This window comes from Eptatretus burgeri, chromosome 11 (genome assembly GCF_056783735.1).
Source record: "Eptatretus burgeri isolate ZD-2024b chromosome 11, Ebu_testis_v1, whole genome shotgun sequence".
Classification (NCBI taxonomy): Eukaryota; Metazoa; Chordata; class Myxini; order Myxiniformes; family Myxinidae; genus Eptatretus; species Eptatretus burgeri.
In genome coordinates this window covers 35821860-35838581 of record NC_140971.1, presented here as the reverse complement: position 1 = coordinate 35838581, position 16722 = coordinate 35821860, and the positions used below count along the sequence as shown (strand labels likewise).

Below are 16722 nucleotides of genomic sequence, written 5' to 3'. Positions count from 1 at the left end.
GAATAAAGCCCCGTCTCCTTCGGCCGCTTCTCATAGTTGAGTCTAGCGAGGCCCGGAATCAATCTAGTAGCCCTGCGCGAAACCCTCTCCATAGCATCTATGTCCTTCCTGAGTTGTGGTGACAAAAATTGCATACAATATTCTAGATGTGGCCCTCACTAAATTCCTGGACAATATTAACACCACCTCTTGTGATTTATAAATGATCCTCCTCCAAATACAACCTAAAACCCTATTTGTTTTACCTATAGCTGCCTAGCACTGTGCTGCCTGCTTACCTCCCATATCTATTACCACCCCTCGATCCTTCTCCTGTGTGACATGCTCCAAAATTACCCCTTGCATCCTGTAATCTCTATTTTCATTGTTCTTTCCCATCCCCAACACCTTACACTTGCTCAGGTTAAATTCCATCTGCCAATGTTTTGCCCAATATATGCAAGTTTCAATACTTTCCTGAATCTGATCACCACCACCTCTGATATCCACCTCACCTCCAAGTTTAGTGTCATCTGCAAATTTGGATAGCTTACTCTTCACCCCACTCTCCAAATGAATAGTAATGGTCCGAGTACTGATCCCTGAGGTACCCCACTACTTACATCCTCCTAGCAAGACATTCTCCCGCTCACAACCACTCTTTGCTTCCTATCACAAAGCCAGTTTGCAATCCAATTAACTACCTGACCAGCCACTCCACAAGCCCTCACTTTGGCTAACAACCTACGATGTGGTACCTCATCAAATGCCTTCTTAAAGTCTAGATATACTATATCCACTGCCTTTCCCTCATCCACCCAATCAGACACTGCTTCATGGAACTCTAAAAGATTTGTTAAACAGGAACTACCTTTGGTAAACCCATGCTGACTACCTTTAATTAGTTTGTATTTGTTTAAATGGTTCCTCATCCAGTCCTTAATTACCATCTCCAATACCTTCCCCACAACTGAAGTCAAACTAACAGGTCTATTGTTTCCCAATTCTTCTCTGGATCCTTTCTTAAATAGTGGTGTTACATTTGCTACTCTCCAATCCTCTGGTACCTATCCTAACTCCACTGAGCTTTTGAAAATATACATTCACATCTCGGTTAGCTGCTCAGCCACCTCCATCAATACTCTCAGTTGCATATTATTTGGACCCGGAGCCATATCTACTCTTAGATTTCCTTGCTGTTCCTTTACTTCTTCCACACCAACCTGGATCTTCTGTAAAAGCCCTTCATCACCTCCTTGATAAATACTCTCAGCTACTGGCAATTCTCTTAACTGCATTCCTGTGTAAAAGTTGAAGAAAAATACCTGTTTAATCAGCCTGCCATCTCACTTTCATCACTAACCACTCTCCCAATGCTATTCCTCAATGGGCCCACACTGGTCCTAATCTGTTATTTTCACCTGATATACTTAAACAAAACCTTGCTATTATGTTTAATATTCTTAGCCATGTCCTTCTCATACTCTCTTTTGACTTGCCGAGTTATTTTCCTCACTTGCCTCTGTTTACTTCGATAGTGATATAAATCTAACTCCAGTCCTGTTATTTTAAACCCAATACATGCCTTTTGCTTCTCCTTAATAGCGTTCCTTATCTCACTGCTCAACCACCCTGGTCTCTTCCTACTTCTAGTTTTATACCTGATTGGAATGTACTTACTCTGCACTCTGCACATTTGCTCCTTGAAAGTTTTCCATTTCTCTGATGCTGATTGTCCTGTTGTTAGAGTCTCCCAATCTACATCACCCAACTATATCCTCATACCCTCAAGGTTTCCCTTCCTGAAATCAAATAGCCTTACCCAACTATCCTGAACTCTAACCCTTAACAGAGTCGTTGCACATACAATGTTATGGTCACTTGTTCCTAAATGCTCCCCTACCTACACTTCCTCCACATTATTGCGATCGTTACTTAAAAGGAGGTCCAACACTGCACTCTCCCTCGTGGGCTTATCTACAAAATGGGTTAAAAAGCAATCCTGGACTAAAACTAGGAAATCCTCATCTGCTCTGCCCTTTCCCTGTTCCTGGCAAGTTAAAATCCCCCATAATCAATCCTCTTCCTTGACCACATGCCCTTTTGAATTCTTCATTTACTCCTCCTTCTTCCTCTTCCTTTACACTCAGAGCCTTACAAAAGCATCCTTCCAGTATCTTACTGTTTTTACAATCTCTAATCTCTACCCACACATAATCCTCAACATGAATTCCCTCCTTAATGTCACCCCCTTCTCTTGATGCAATGCTGTCCTTTACCTAGATTGCTTCTCCTCCTCCTCCTATTCTCTCCTTCCAATCACACCGATACACCTTGGAGCCTTCTAATCCTGTCCTCCAGTTACTCTCCTCCTTAAACCATGTCTCACTCACTGCAACTATATCGTACTCTTCGCTATCTACTTTGGCTTCAAGCTCTTCCATCTTATTATTTAAACTCCTGGCATTGGTAAAGAATATGTTTAATTTTTCCTTTACTGAAATTCTGTTTTCTTGCTTGGCCTTACTCATCACAATTACACCATCTCTTCCTTCCTTAATAACTTCAAGACCCTTCGCTGACCTAAAAAAGCCTGAATTCCTTCCTCAATTCCCACTGCAAACCTTGCTGCTCCCTTTCCAGTTAACATCTGGCCATCATTCCGGAAACACTCCCTTTGTCCCGTAAATGATTCCCACTGCTTCGTAAATGTAAAACCTTCCTCCCAACACCATTCTTCCAGCCATTGGTTGACATCTATCACTCTGCTCATACTTTCTAATTTCCTGTATCTATTTTTCAAAACCTCTGAGTAAACTTTCATAATATAATTTGCTCCTTGGTGTACCACAACCAACTTCATTCCACCATGACCCGGTACGATATTGTTTACCCTTCCTTCAATGTCTCTAACTCCTGCTCCTTCAAAACTGTTGTTCTTCTGCTCCAATCAGTTCTTCTGACCATATATTTGTTAAAGCTGTCATCTCTCTGGCTGTTATTAGAGAACCACCTCAGCACCGACGAGTCGGGAATTTCACTCAGGCCTACTGGCAGGGTCATCAAGCACCCATCAAACTTCTAGGCTGGTCTCAGATTTCTACGCTCATTGACTCATCAATTCATCCTGGGAATCTTTTCAAATAAATTTGCTCTCTCTCATGCACAGATTTATCCCAACTCGTCTTCAGTTGGCCTACCCTTCGTCCCACCCATGGTACACCAAAGCTTGTGACAAGGCAGTTGTCCTGAAACAACTTGCCTTCGCCTCACGGAAGGCAAATCCAACTGAAGGCAATCTCAGTTACTTCCACAAAGCTCATGTGTGTCTACCCTCAGGAGAGCCACCAGGAAACATTTCTCATCTCAAGTCTGAACTCTCAAACCTGTCTCCCTCCTCCAAATCCTGGTGGTCTAGTTAAATCTGTCTCTGGTGTATGTTACCCCTCCATCCCCTCCCTTACCTCAAATGGCTGCATAGCTGACTGCATGCGAAAAGGCTGAATTCCCAAACTCTGTGTTTGCTTCTAAATCTTGTGTCCCAAACCCATCACTTTCTGTAACCACCTTACCCTGTCATACCCAGCTGTTCCTAGACTCTGTATCCTTTTCTCCTGCTAAGGTCTCCTGCCAAGAACTTTCTATCAAACCTCAACTTAGATTCTGCAACCGGTCGAGACAGCATCAACCCTCGTGTTCTAAAAACCTGCTTTGCTGCTCTTGCTCACCCTCTGTTTTATTCACCCTCTCATTTTCTCAAGATCTGCCATCTGCTTGGAAATCAGCAAACATTACTGCCCTGCATAAAAAAGGTGCAAAAACTGATCCCTGCAACTACAGACCAATCAGTCTGATCCCAATGATCAGCAAGGTCATGGAATCCATCATTGTTTCTGACATCAAATCCTTCCTCTTCTCCAATGGCTTGATTTCTGACCATCAATATGGATTCAGACCAAGTCACTCTACCCTGAATATGCAGCTTCTGCTTTCCCAACAATGGATGGAGGTCGAAAATGCCAAACATGAGATCAGAGCCATATCCCTTGGCATATCACGAGCTTTCACTATCCATGTCTGGCATTGTGCACTGCTCACCAAACTCTCTTCTTATGGTGTCCAAGGCAATCTCCACCCATGGCTCGTGGACTTCCTCTCCTGTCACAGTCAAAGCGTGACTTCATGGAATTCTCTCGTCTTCTCTTGTCGTCCAGGCTGGAGTTCCTCAAGGTAGTGTTCTTCGCCCTGTGCTTTTTCTGGTTTTCATTAATGATTTCTCTCAGGCCCCCCCAAACAAACGGACGCCAACGTTGTCAGACGGAATGAAAACCCATCATTCTTGTTACAAAAATAGCTAAAATTGATGAAAAAGCGGCCGAAATTGAAACCAACACAGTAATTACGGTCGCAATAGCAAATAAAACCAAAACTAACACGTTTATTCTACACGCAAGAACGGTCGTGACGGACACAAGAACGGTCAATCCCGAAATAGAACGGTGGGGAACGGAAGCAAGATTGGTTATTTCCATCGCGAAACGGCGGAGACCGAAGCGAAAGCGATTCATTCCGGTTACCAGAACGTGGGAAACGTGGCGGCTTGAAAAGTTCTTGTAGTTATGGTAAGTTAACTTTAACGTAGTCTGCCTTGAATATATCATGTCTGTTAATGAAAACCCGTTTGTGGTACGGGATATTATACAAGCAGCGATAAATGCGCCCTCTTGACTTAATGTGTGGCTGACATTTCGTGTAATTCGTGCCCCCATGCTGCAGCGATCAGTGACGATTGATCGTTTATATTTGCAAGAGGTAAAATTTGATAGTAATAATAAATTGCAAATTCCAATAAAATCACAAAGTTAATATGAAGTAAAAACTGTAAAAAGATCCCATACACGATCCCCTATGTTGAACTGGGCATACACAACTAGCGATCCTACACTCGGGGGCTCGAAATACAGGCAAACCAAACATTATCATCACAACAAAATTTGGTTTAATAAATTGTTAAAACTACATCAGGTACTACCCACTATATATTATCTATATTACATTTATGCTCGAGGCAAAAGCAATAAAAATTTACATACCGTAACAGGTCGTTCTACTGCATCCGCCATCTTGTTCGCACTACAGTAACCGGAATGAACCGCTTTTGTTTCGCTCTCAGACGTTTCGCGATGGAAATAACCAATCTTGCTTCCGTTCCCCACCAATCTATTTTGGGATTGTCCGTTCTTGTTTCCGTCACGACCATTCTTGTGTGTAGAATAAACATGTTGGTTTCCATTATATCTGCTGTTGCGACCATAATTACTGTGGGTTTCAATTTCGGCCGCCTTTTCATCAATTTTAGCTGTTTTTGTCACAAGAATGACGGGTTTTCATTCCGTCTGACAACGTTGGCGTCCGTTTGTTCAGAGGGCCTGTCTCTGACTCTCTGGAAAATCCTCTTTCTCTCTTTGCTGATGACTCCACCCTCTGCTATACCATCTCTCATCCATCTGCTCAGCAGGCAGCATCCTCTCTGCAGACCTGGATAAAAATCACAAGCTGGACAAACACTTGGAATATGTCTTTCAATCCTGAAAAATCTCACAACGTATGTCCCTCTGAAAGGACCATCTGGAACCCCCCCCCCAACCTCCTTTCAGAATAATCCCCTAAAAGAAGTCCTTTCATTCAAGCTTTTTAGTCTCACTATCTGCCACGATCTTTCCTGGGAAAACCACATCTCAAAGCTGGCCACCAAAGCCAGTCGCTGACTGGGCATTTTACATCGTGCAAAGTCCTTCCTTGGCAGACCTCAGCTTCTATCCACTTGCAAAGCTTTCATCCGCAGTTTGATGGAGTACTGCTCTCCCATCTGGAGTGGTGCTCTTGCCTCACACCTAGCTCGACTTCACGCTGTGGAAACCAAGGCATTTAGGATCATTAGTATCTCCCTCGATGAAGATGAGTCTTTGAGTATCTCACTCCCTCACCAGAGGCAGGTCAATAGTCTATCTTCTACCGTTTCCTCTCTGGCTTTGCCCCCCCCCCCCCCACGTTTCTGCAAGGCGCTCAAGGTCTGCTAAAAATCCCCTTCTGCTGAAACTGCCAAAATCAAGAATCACTGCTCACCTTCACTCTTTCATTCCAATTTTTTCCACCTCTGGAACAAACTCCAACACTCTCTTCAATCCCACTCCTCCCTCCAGGTCTTCAAAACAACTGTTCACCACCATCTCATATCTTCCCCCATCCAAAACCACGATCTTTTCTACCCCCGTTAATCCACCCCAAACACATCTCCTTTAAATTCCCTGTTTTTCTTCCTGAAAGTCCCTATAGTACCATCTTTTTTTACCCCATGTACCCTACCCCATCCCACTCCCACAGAACTATTGTATCTGTTCCCCACTATTTTGTGCTTCCCTCTCCCGCCCCTCTTGTCTCCAGCCTCGTTATACGTTTCTGTGCATTCGCTCTTACACGAGCCTCGACATGGAATTTAATAAATAAACAGTTGACTCCCTTTAATTAGTTTAAATTTATCGAAATAGTTCCCCATCTGATGCCGAATTAATGTCTCCAACAAGAAATGAAGTTAAACTAACAGGTGTATCGATCTCTAATTCTTCTCTGGATCCTTTCGGAAATAGCGGTGTTACATTTGCTGCTCTCCAATCCTCCGGCACGTGTCCTCACTCCAATCAGCTGTTTAAAGATATTGGTCAATGTCTCGCTCATCTGCTCTGCCACCTCCCTCAATACTCTTCAATGCACATTATCTGGTCCCAGAGCTTTGCCTTCGCTTGTTTAACTTCCTCCACTCCGACCTGCAACTGCTCTAAAAGCCCTTCCTTGCCACCTCGATCGACTCTCTCAGCTATTGGTAGTTCACCTGACTGCTTTTGCATAAATGTTGAAGTTAATTCTAAGACAACTTAAAAGGGCAAGTTTAAAATTTCAACCTAATCAAACAACCGACTCATGGTCTTCTGTCATAAGTGAAGGTGATGTCAGAAGTGCAGCTGTACACGATTAAGTCAAATGGCTTCATTTCACAAAGGATGAATCTTAACCAGTGTACGTATCGACTTTTTTTGCATCCAAGGCACCTGCAAGGGCAAGTTTCTGCAGGAGTCGCTCTGCAAGCTCTTGAGGAAATATAGGAGGGTCGACTAAAGTAAGAGAGCCATCCAATCCCATCCAGCAGTATAACTCCAAGTTGGTACACAAATAGTCCAGGCAGATGTCCACCAACGAGTATGCTGTCCCCTCCTCCTACAACCATGGGGAGGACGGGAAAAAAATTCACTTATCATGTCAACAATCATTTGCAGCATCACCTCTTCACAACCAGCCTCGTTACCTAGAACATCAACGAGTCATTTTGCGCAAACAAATCCCACGTCATCCTCATCGCCCGCTCTGCCGCACCTCCAGAATTACCTTGTCAGCTTCGTGCTCCACATCCCGCTTCAACAAGTCACCTTCATCCTCCAACACCCCCTCCCCTTTCACCTCTTTACCTCCACCTCCACATCATCTCGTCAACGATGCCTACTCACCTTGTCACCTCACCCCATTAACCATACCAAACCGCAACCTCCTTACCTGCAGATTGCTGCATTTCCTCCCCTCCTCTTTTCCTGATCGTTCATTCCTTGTTGCGTCCAACTGCGGCCCCGCTACCCCATCGCAACTACGCTGCCTATTCACCCTCCATCTGCTGCATCAACTCATCACCTCCACCAATACCTTCAACCTGCGACATCTCATCAACGTCATCCTCCACTTCCGGCATTATCTCATTATCCTCACCCACCAGCATTCTCCATCTCCTACATCACGTTCTCCACCACTGCATCACGACGACCCTCCACTTCCCTTACAGCATCATCTCCCTCACGTTTCACTTCCAACTCCAAAAAAAAATCACCTGCATCACCCCTCCAATCAACGATCCCTAACGCTCCTCACATCGTCCTTCATCCAATCCTTGGAAAGATCCGCATTAAAAAGGAGATACAACACTTGCCATGACGATTCGGAGGGAGCAGCAAATCGCGGCCTCGACGTGCTGGAGAAGCGCCTCAAACACCGGCACTCGACTCGTTCTGCCCTGCGAAGTAGGTGCACCGTAAATCTGGAGTGCACCAACAACTGCTGTGCATTTGCCACGGAAATTTCCACACTAATTTCAATGGACAGTTCCAAGATATTTTTTTCCTTAGTTTCATGCACTTGTTACACATAAAAATTTATTTTCACGCGCCCGTTGTTTTGATGCCAAAAAGCGGCGCCAAAGCGCCTGCTTCGGCCGTCCGGCCACCCCGGCACCCGGGGGGAAGATCCTTCACGAAACAAACGCCCTGGAGGCAGATACACGCATTGTACTCCGTTCGAAAACCGAAGACCGCAGCCCCGGAGGCAACTTGTTCTTCAAAAGTTGAAACCCCAAATGAGTCACGCCAATTCCAGTAAAACATCGTGAAGCGTCGTTGTCGTGATTTAATACTTATTTAATACTTGTTAAATAGTTTCAATAGATAAGTTCGTGCGCTTGAATCATTTTGTTAGTGGAAACTAATTATATCCTTCATCAGTACTTTCCCATGTCGTCCTTTTTCGCTGAATTAACTCGTGGAATTGAAGCAAATCAATCGGTTTTAAAAACTGTTCATCAACCAGAGATAAATAGTGCTTGTCGTGATTGGCTCGTTAGATTTCGAGTGCGATTCGTTATTACCTGGACGAGTCACCAGGTGGATAATTCAGGGTGAAATTTCCGACAGAGAGTTGCGGAGCAGGTCATCTAGAAAAACGTCTTGTGCTTTACTGGCATGACGTCATGGTGTAATCGGTTTTCTACAGCACTGTAATAATATTAATTATAATCTATCTATAATTCCAGCAATCTCTGGGTCTGTGACCGCTGTTTCTCGACAACCTCTGGTCCGATCTAATTGAAACTTGCCAGGTATATTGCTGGGGACCTGAGGATGTACCTTTTCAAGGTTTGATATTAATCGGACAAGCGGTTCCCAAGTTATGGCCATTTATTTACCAACCAATGGCAGGACATGTTGCTGCGTAGGCGTGGCCGTTGGGGAGAGATCCTCAGCCACGTTCCCCATTACGGGTTACAACGTACGGGTTTCCGGAGAGTGATGACTTACTGTATTATAATAATTTCTTGATTTCTTATGCGCATTTATAGATAAACACAATGCCCCAATGCAGTCGTCGTTTACGAGAGCGAAGAAACAGACTGTGTGTTTGTTTGAAAGTTTTTTCTTTTTTTTTGCACGTACGGGCACACACTAGAAATAATAATAATAATAATAATAATAATAATAATAATAATAATAATATTATAAGGTGAGGTTTGCTTCATGTGGAATTTTCATTAGACAGCCCTGTTGGGTCTGTGTGCTCCCCAATAAGCTGTTCCGTCCTCGTTATCAATACTATCAGAGGTGTGTGCGTGTGTGTGTGTGTGTGTGTGTGTGTGTGTGTGTGTGTGTGTGTGTGTGTGTGTGTGTGTGTGTGTGTGTGTGTGTGTGTGTGTGTGTGTGTGTGTGTTCTTGTTGCTGCGGTCATGGATACCGAGACACCCACCAGCTTGTTACTCAGAGGGATTAATCCCCTGGTTGTCCTCGGTTGGGCCGGACCTGGGGCCACCGCTCACAATTAAAGTTATGGTATGGTGGGTTGTTTTAGAACCACAAACGCCACCCAGTCAACCACGAGTTCCAGTGTCCACTGTCGAATTATTCCGTTTAACTGGAGGTCACGTGGTTACCTGAGCGGGGAGCACGCCCTCGGCAAAGTACCAATGTTATCTCGATTAGATTTTAATTAGGGCGGCCGAGCGTTTTAACAGTTGGTGTGTGCCGACAATTTTTTGGTCAAATCTGTGGTAATTTCCTCCCAGTCTATCTCGGTTCGAACAATGCTAGACCAATGGAAGGAAAGGACAAACAGGGACTGGTTGGAAATCGACAAATAATTTATAAATAATAAAATAAACCAATGTCACCTGCAGGGTGACCCGTATCTTGCCAAAAGGTGACCACGTGTGACTTCTTTAAGGTCACACTGAAGTGAACAGAGCTGCTATCCACCAGGAGCGACTCCTTGAGGAATATCTGCCTACGAGAGATTCCGATGAGAATCGTTCGAAGAGTAACCATGAAAAATATGCTTTTGCCTCATAACGTCACCAAATGACGTCATAATGTCTCAAGCTTGACATATCTAGAAAGCACTCATCGAGGTGTTCAATTTGAGGTACTACACGATATGGTTCCTAAAACTTGAAAATTTGACCTTTGGGTCAAATATGTTTGACCTCAGGCGCTAACCATGAAGGTCAAGGCCAATCGCCACCAAAAATTAATCAGCTGAACACTAGACCATGAACTATATTCCCATGAAGTTTGAAGACGATCCGATCAAAATTATTCAAAAAATAAGGGTTTCTTCGACTCCCCTGATTTGCGACAAAGTGACCTTGACCTTGACCTTCAAAATTTTATGCGCTGAAAGGGACCTCTATAGGCCTCTGATATGCGAAGTTACAAAAATTTCCAATGATAACTGTGCTCTGCAGAATTTTTTATACGTGATTACAGACAAACAAAAAAAATAAAATAATATAAAATAAAACATACAAGCTGACTAACATATCTTGCAAAAACTTCGTTTTGGCAAGATAATAAATAAATAAAAAGAGCTTTTAATTTGCTGATGTAAATAAAGAATGAATTTCGAAGCAAAATCAATCAAAATGCCAGGAAAGAGACAAAGAGCAGATGCTTATCGGGGGTTGACTTACTTACAGCGAAACACAGACGAGGGTACCCAGCAGATCATTCAGGGGAGGGGAGGGGGGAATCGTCTCCCTCACCAGAAAGTCGTCCATGAAGCGAAAACGTCCTGAAAATGCGTGCGTGCATGTCACGTCCGTCGCCTGCAACCAGCTTTGCCGTGCACCCTCTCGCGGGGCAGCTTGAACACCAGTCGAAGTCTGGAGGGCACCGAGATTGTCCGTCGCGGGTTTAGACCGTGGTGTTGTTGGTGATCGACCCGTGCCTCACTTGTTGGCGGCGCTGCTCACACCCACACGTGCACCACACGCTCGCTTGCCGAAGCACTGGGAAGGGCCAATTGTCTCGTCGGCGCTGGTCAGACACCCGCTTCTTGGTCGCTTCTCTCACCCTTTACTTTTTCCTCTCTCCTTTCGCTTTTCTCTTCAGAACCCTTTTTTCCCCTCCTTTCTCTCCTCACTTTTTCTCCTCGGACTTTTTCTCCTCGGACTTTTTCTCTGGTCAGACTTTTTCTATTCTGAACGTACCTCTCGCTTGTTCTTATATCCCTGGGCCGTCTCCACGGGGTGCCGTCCGCCCCAAACTCACCCGCCCCATTGGGGCACGGTTACCATGACGACCCGTGCCCTCTCAGAAAAGGCGGGCGTCGGAGCTCACGAAAGATTTCCGCTGAGGAAGAATGGGGGCGGGCTTCAGAGCTCGTGAAAGAATGTTGCTGAGGAAAAATGAGGGCGGGCTTCAGAGCTCGTGAAAGAATGTTGCTGAGGAAAAATGAGGGCGGGCTTCAGAGCTCGTGAAAGAATGTTGCTGAGGAAAAATGAGGGCGGGCTTCAGAGCTCGTGAAAGAATGTTGCTGAGGAAAAATGAGGGCGGGCTTCAGAGCTCGTGAAAGAATGTTGCTGAGGAAAAATGAGGGCGGGCTTCAGAGCTCGTGAAAGAATGTTGCTGAGGAAAAATGAGGGCGGGCTTCAGAGCTCGTGAAAGAATGTTGCTGAGGAAAAATGAGGGCGGGCTTCAGAGCTCGTGAAAGGAATGTGAGTAAACATGTCTGTCGTAAAGAAAAAAGCTTCCCATAAGAGAGGGGATCTATCCTTTACCCTTCTCAACGCATCACATTTCAGATCCCATGAGACATGGGGATGGGGATAATCTGAACATGCATTTGAGGAAATAACTGTCTGAGGACCTGGATGTGTGGATGCATTCATCAGACCGGATTCTAAAATCCGTTACACTACCCCTTTCCCTATCCCAGACTCGGCCCGAGTCGTCCAACAGCTGGTGACATTGGTTTAAAAATTTTTTTAAACATCCTCTGGAAGAAGTCCTTTCATTAAAACTTCTGGGTCTCACTATCTGCCATGATCTTTCCTGGGAAAGCCACATTTCGAAGTTGGCCTCCAAAGCCAGTCGCCAACTGGGAATCCTCTGTCGTCCAAAGTCCTTCCTCGGCCCACCTGAACTCCTGACCACATACAAAGCTTTCATCCACAGCCTGATGCAGTGCTGTTCTCCCCTCTGGGCTGGTGCTCCTGCCTCTCACCTTTATTGGCTTCACGCCATGGAAACGAAGGCATTTAGGATCATTGGTATCTCCTGCGATGAGGTTGAGTTTTTGGATCTCTCACTCTCTCACCGCAGGCAGGTCGGTGGTATTTCTGTCTTCTACCATCTCCTCTCTGGTCTCGCCCCCTTGCTCTATCTGTCCCCCCCCTACCTTATTTCCGCAGGGCGCTCAAGGTCTACCAGCAACCCCTTCTAGTAAAACCACCAAAATCACGAATCACTACTCACCTTCATTCTTTCATTCCTATTTTTTCCCGCCTCTGGAACAAACTCCCACTCTGTTTAATCCCATTCTTCCCTCCAGGTCTTCAAAACAGCTGTTCACCACCATCTCTTCTCTTCCCCCATCCAAAACCACGATCTTTTCTACCCCCGTTAATCTACCCCAAATCCCACCTCCTTCAAATTCTCTGCTTTCCTTCCTGAAAGTCCCTGTAATGTCCATCTTGTTTACCCCCATGTTCCCCACCCTATCCCTCTGCCTTCCACAGATCTCCTCATGTCTGTGTTTCCCACTGTTAATATCCTTCCCTCTCCCACCCCTCTTGTCTCCTGCTCCCCTTGTTGTGCATTTCTGTGTGTTTGCTCTATAATTAAAAAATAGGTATTTTCTTTCTTCCCAGAAACTACATATGCAATTCTGATGAAGCTTGACCTCAACATTCATCACCTATGATGGAGCAACGTTTGTTCACAGCATTAAAACAATCGGGGTCTGAGGGCATCTACGGAGGGAGTTTACAGGGGGTGGGTGGTGGTTGCCCCAACCTTAAGAGGTATTTGCTTTCTTCTCATAAACGACACACAATTCCGATGAAACTTGTTTACAACTTTTATCACCCGTGAAGTACCAAAGTTTGTTCACGACATTACAAAAATTGGGGTGTAAGGGGTTCTCTGGGGTTGCCCCCAAAATATGTATTCACTTTCTTCTCCAAAACCACACACACAATTCCGATGTTACTTGACCACAACTTTTATCACCCATGATGTACCAAAGTTTGTTCACGACATTACAAACATTGGGGTATAAGGGGTTATATGGGGTTGCCCCCCAAAATATGTATTCACTTTCTTCTCCAAAACCACACACACAATTCCGATGTTACTTGACCACAACTTTTATCACCCATGATGTACCAAAGTTTGTTCACGACATTACAAACATTGGGGTATAAGGGGTTCTCTGGGGTTGCCCCCCAAAATATGTATTCACTTTCTTCTCCAAAACCACACACACAATTCCGATGTTACTTGACCACAACTTTTATCACCCATGATGTACCAAAGTTTGTTCACAACATTACAAAAATTGGGGTATAAGGGGTTATATGGGGTTGCCCCCCAAAATATGTATTCACTTTCTTCTCCAAAACCACACACACAATTCCGATGTTACTTGACCACAACTTTTATCACCCATGATGTACCAAAGTTTGTTCACGACATTACAAACATTGGGGTATAAGGGGTTATATGGGGTTGCCCCCCAAAATATGTATTCACTTTCTTCTCCAAAACCACACACACAATTCCAATGTTACTTGACCACAACTTTTATCACCCATGATGTACCAAAGTTTGTTCACGACATTACAAAAATTGGGGTATGAGGGGTTCTCTGGGGTTGCCCCCCAAAATATGTATTCACTTTCTTCTCCAAAACCACACACACAATTCCGATGAAACTTGACCACTACTTTTATCACCCATGATGAACCAAAGTTTGTTCACTGCGTTGAAAAATAAATCCACAGGTATTTACTTTCTTCTCCATTATATATTTTGTGGGTCATTCCTGCCTTCTAGCGGTTCCCTGGTTATCTTATCCAGCCGCTTCCAGGTGAGCGCCCAGGGGTATTGACCCTAAGTTTGAGTGTTCCTCCACAGTGTTTTCAGATTTTCTACAACAACAACGCGGATCAGAAGCAACACAAGAGCTGGAAAGGGCGAAGTCTGGAAATAGAACATGGTTTCTCTCAAGTAATACAGGCAAAACCAGGATGCTCCAGAAACCAGGAAGCATCGCAATTGCGATAGCGAGGTCCCTGTGCCGGAAAGCCCACGAGCAGGCCGAGGAATCCGAAATGCGCTCACGTCGCTTCGAATTAATGATTTAAACAGCACCTCCGCCATTTTTGCACTAATTCAACCAAAAGAAAAGATGTTCTCAATTGACACGTCCGGTTGTGGTGAAGGGAAATCCCAGACATGTCCGTGAAGATGAAGAATGTGTCACGTGACTAGTTCTGACGCTCCTCCCCCACACCACGCCACGCCCACTCCCACAGCCACGCCCACGCCCACTCCTGCAGCCACGCCCACTCCTGCAGCCACGCCCACTCCTACAGCCACGCGCACTCCCACAGCCACGCCCACGCCACTCTGACACTCCGGGAAACACCCCCCAAAACATCACGTATTTTGTGTACAGCCCCTTTTATAGAGATCTGTGGATCTATTCGGTTCTGTATTCGTCAGTACAAGTAATTCTCGGGGCATGCACACTCGCCGCTCGGCCTTCTAGCCTGGGTTCGAATCCTGACACGGCTATAACCCGTCATCCCGGTGTTTCACAGGTAGGGTAGGGTCCCTCGGATGGACGTTAAACTTGGCGTCCGATCTGTCGATATTAGCTGGTGGACGTTATAGATCGCACGGTGTCCTTCGTGAAGAGTGGGCGAGTTATCATGAACAAATTACAATTTCCTGCCCCCCAACTACTCCTGGGAAGGCAATGGCAAACCACCCAGTGCAACCCTCGCTCAGGAAGCTGCTTCGGCGGCACCGATGCTCTGCGAAGAGTATGATATATCAGAGAGAGAGAGAGAGAGAGGGAAAGAGAGAGAGAGAGAGAGAGAGAGAGAGAGAGAGAGAGAGAGAGAGAGAGAGAGAGAGAGAGAGAGAGAGAGAGAGAGAGAGAGAGAGAGAGGGAAAGAGAGAGATATATGATATAGATTATATCAAATAAGATGAAGCGAGGTGATTTGATTGGCTGAAGGAACAAAGGAGGAGGAAGAAGAAAAGGGGCGGGGCTTCAGCGATCGAAAGCACGAGCTGTTGCCACATCCTCTGACGTCATATTCAGCTGATCGTAATGGATTCCCACACGGGTACCGGTGTGTTTACCTCAGTTTATCTTTGCTGCTGCCGCCTTTATTACGACGTCCTTGTATAATAATAACAGCAGCAACAAGGGCGGCGGCGTTTTATGTGGCTCATGCCCTTTGGTTGTGTTGTTGTGTTCTGGCGGGATATGAAGACATTTCGATTTTCTTCCTGTTCTCTGTGGCAGTTTATGACCGTTCAATGTAGACTGTTCAGGGGTGTGTTTGTGTTCGACACGTATCTTTCGACTCGTTCTTCAGTATGTTCGATCATCTTCCACTTGAGCGGTTTTTTTTTTTCTCGTGTTTTAGATGCTGCTGGCTGTGTGGTTTTTGGCGAAGTGGAGAATCAAGAGGACTGTTCACTCCTCGATGGAAGTTCTCCCTCCATTAACTCGTGGACAGAGGAGAGCGAAATGCGGAGCAAGTTGCGGTTTTTTTTCATGAGCCCGTGTGAAAAATTCCGAGCAAGAGGCCGCAAGCCGTGGAAACTGGGCGTCCAGATTCTCAAGATCGTCATGGTGACCCTTCAGGTGTGTTTGAATTGTATATAATACTGTGTCGTATTGTCATAGTCGTCACAGTTTTGTGTGAACGTTCATATCGTTATGACAGAAGCGGAAGTTACTTTATTTATTTAGTTTTTTTTGAAATTGAAAGTCGAGGCTCATAGAAGAGATACTGTTTCGAATCTGAAAGCCATTTGCACACGGACAGCAGTCCCAAAGCTTAGTTATTTGTGTGTGTGTGTGTGTGTGTGTGTGTGTGTGTGTGTGTGTGTGTGTGTGTGTGTGTGTGTGTGTGTGTGTGTGTGTGTGTGTGTGTGTGTGTGTGTGTGTGTGTGTGTGTGTGTGTCCCCGCTGTTTCTCGACAACCACTGGTCCAATCTAATTGAAACTTGCCAGGTATATTGCTGGAGACCTGTGGATGTGCCTTTTCAAGGTTTGATATTAGTCGGACAAGTGGTTCCCAAGTGATGGCCATTTATTTACCAAACCAATGACAGGACACTGTGCTATGATGTCACGACTGACGTCACAATTCTTCTTCTTCATTTGATATGATGTCACAATTGATGCTGGAGATCTGAGTATGTGCCTTTTCAAGGTTTGATATTGTTCTTTATCCATTTCAGCTGTTTCCCAAGGTTTGAATTGATTGTTCAAATTATTAATTAATCCCAAGGTTTGAAATTTTTTTTTTTTTTTTTTTTGCATGTACGGGCATGCGCTAGTAGTTACAATCCA

General features: G+C 45.0%; 2 protein-coding genes across 11 annotated transcripts in view; one reads left to right on the top strand and one right to left on the bottom strand.

The window, feature by feature from the left end:
- ZYG11B (zyg-11 family member B, cell cycle regulator) overlaps positions 1-8335 on the bottom strand; it is a 108557-nt gene extending 100222 nt beyond the window's left edge. For 4 of the 7 annotated variants that reach the window (XR_015049214.1, XR_015049215.1, XM_085845991.1 and 1 more), the window contains exons 1-2: positions 8009-8335; positions 7086-7251 (exon numbers count right to left, since the gene is read on the bottom strand). Coding sequence is in view for 4 of the 7 variants with exons in the window: in XM_085845991.1 (XP_085702117.1) it covers positions 7086-7251; positions 8009-8011 (169 nt within the window). In the remaining 3 variants the exon portion in view is untranslated. Of the gene's footprint in view, positions 1-7085; positions 7252-7584; positions 7819-8008 lie in introns of those variants that run through there. The other 3 variants (XM_085845990.1, XM_085845992.1, XM_085845994.1) reach the window with 3 other exon arrangements.
- Positions 8336-15348: 7013 nt separating this feature from the next.
- The window catches only part of LOC147016862 (mucolipin-3-like), an 83566-nt gene continuing 82192 nt past the window's right edge, over positions 15349-16722 (top strand). Inside the window, exons 1-2 of one of the 4 annotated variants that reach the window (XM_085845979.1) lie at positions 15349-15487; positions 15788-16008. In XM_085845979.1, the coding sequence (XP_085702105.1) occupies positions 15466-15487; positions 15788-16008 (243 nt within the window). In that variant the 5' untranslated portion in view covers positions 15349-15465. Of the gene's footprint in view, positions 15488-15538; positions 15695-15787; positions 16009-16722 lie in introns of those variants that run through there. The other 3 variants (XM_085845980.1, XM_085845978.1, XM_085845981.1) reach the window with 3 other exon arrangements.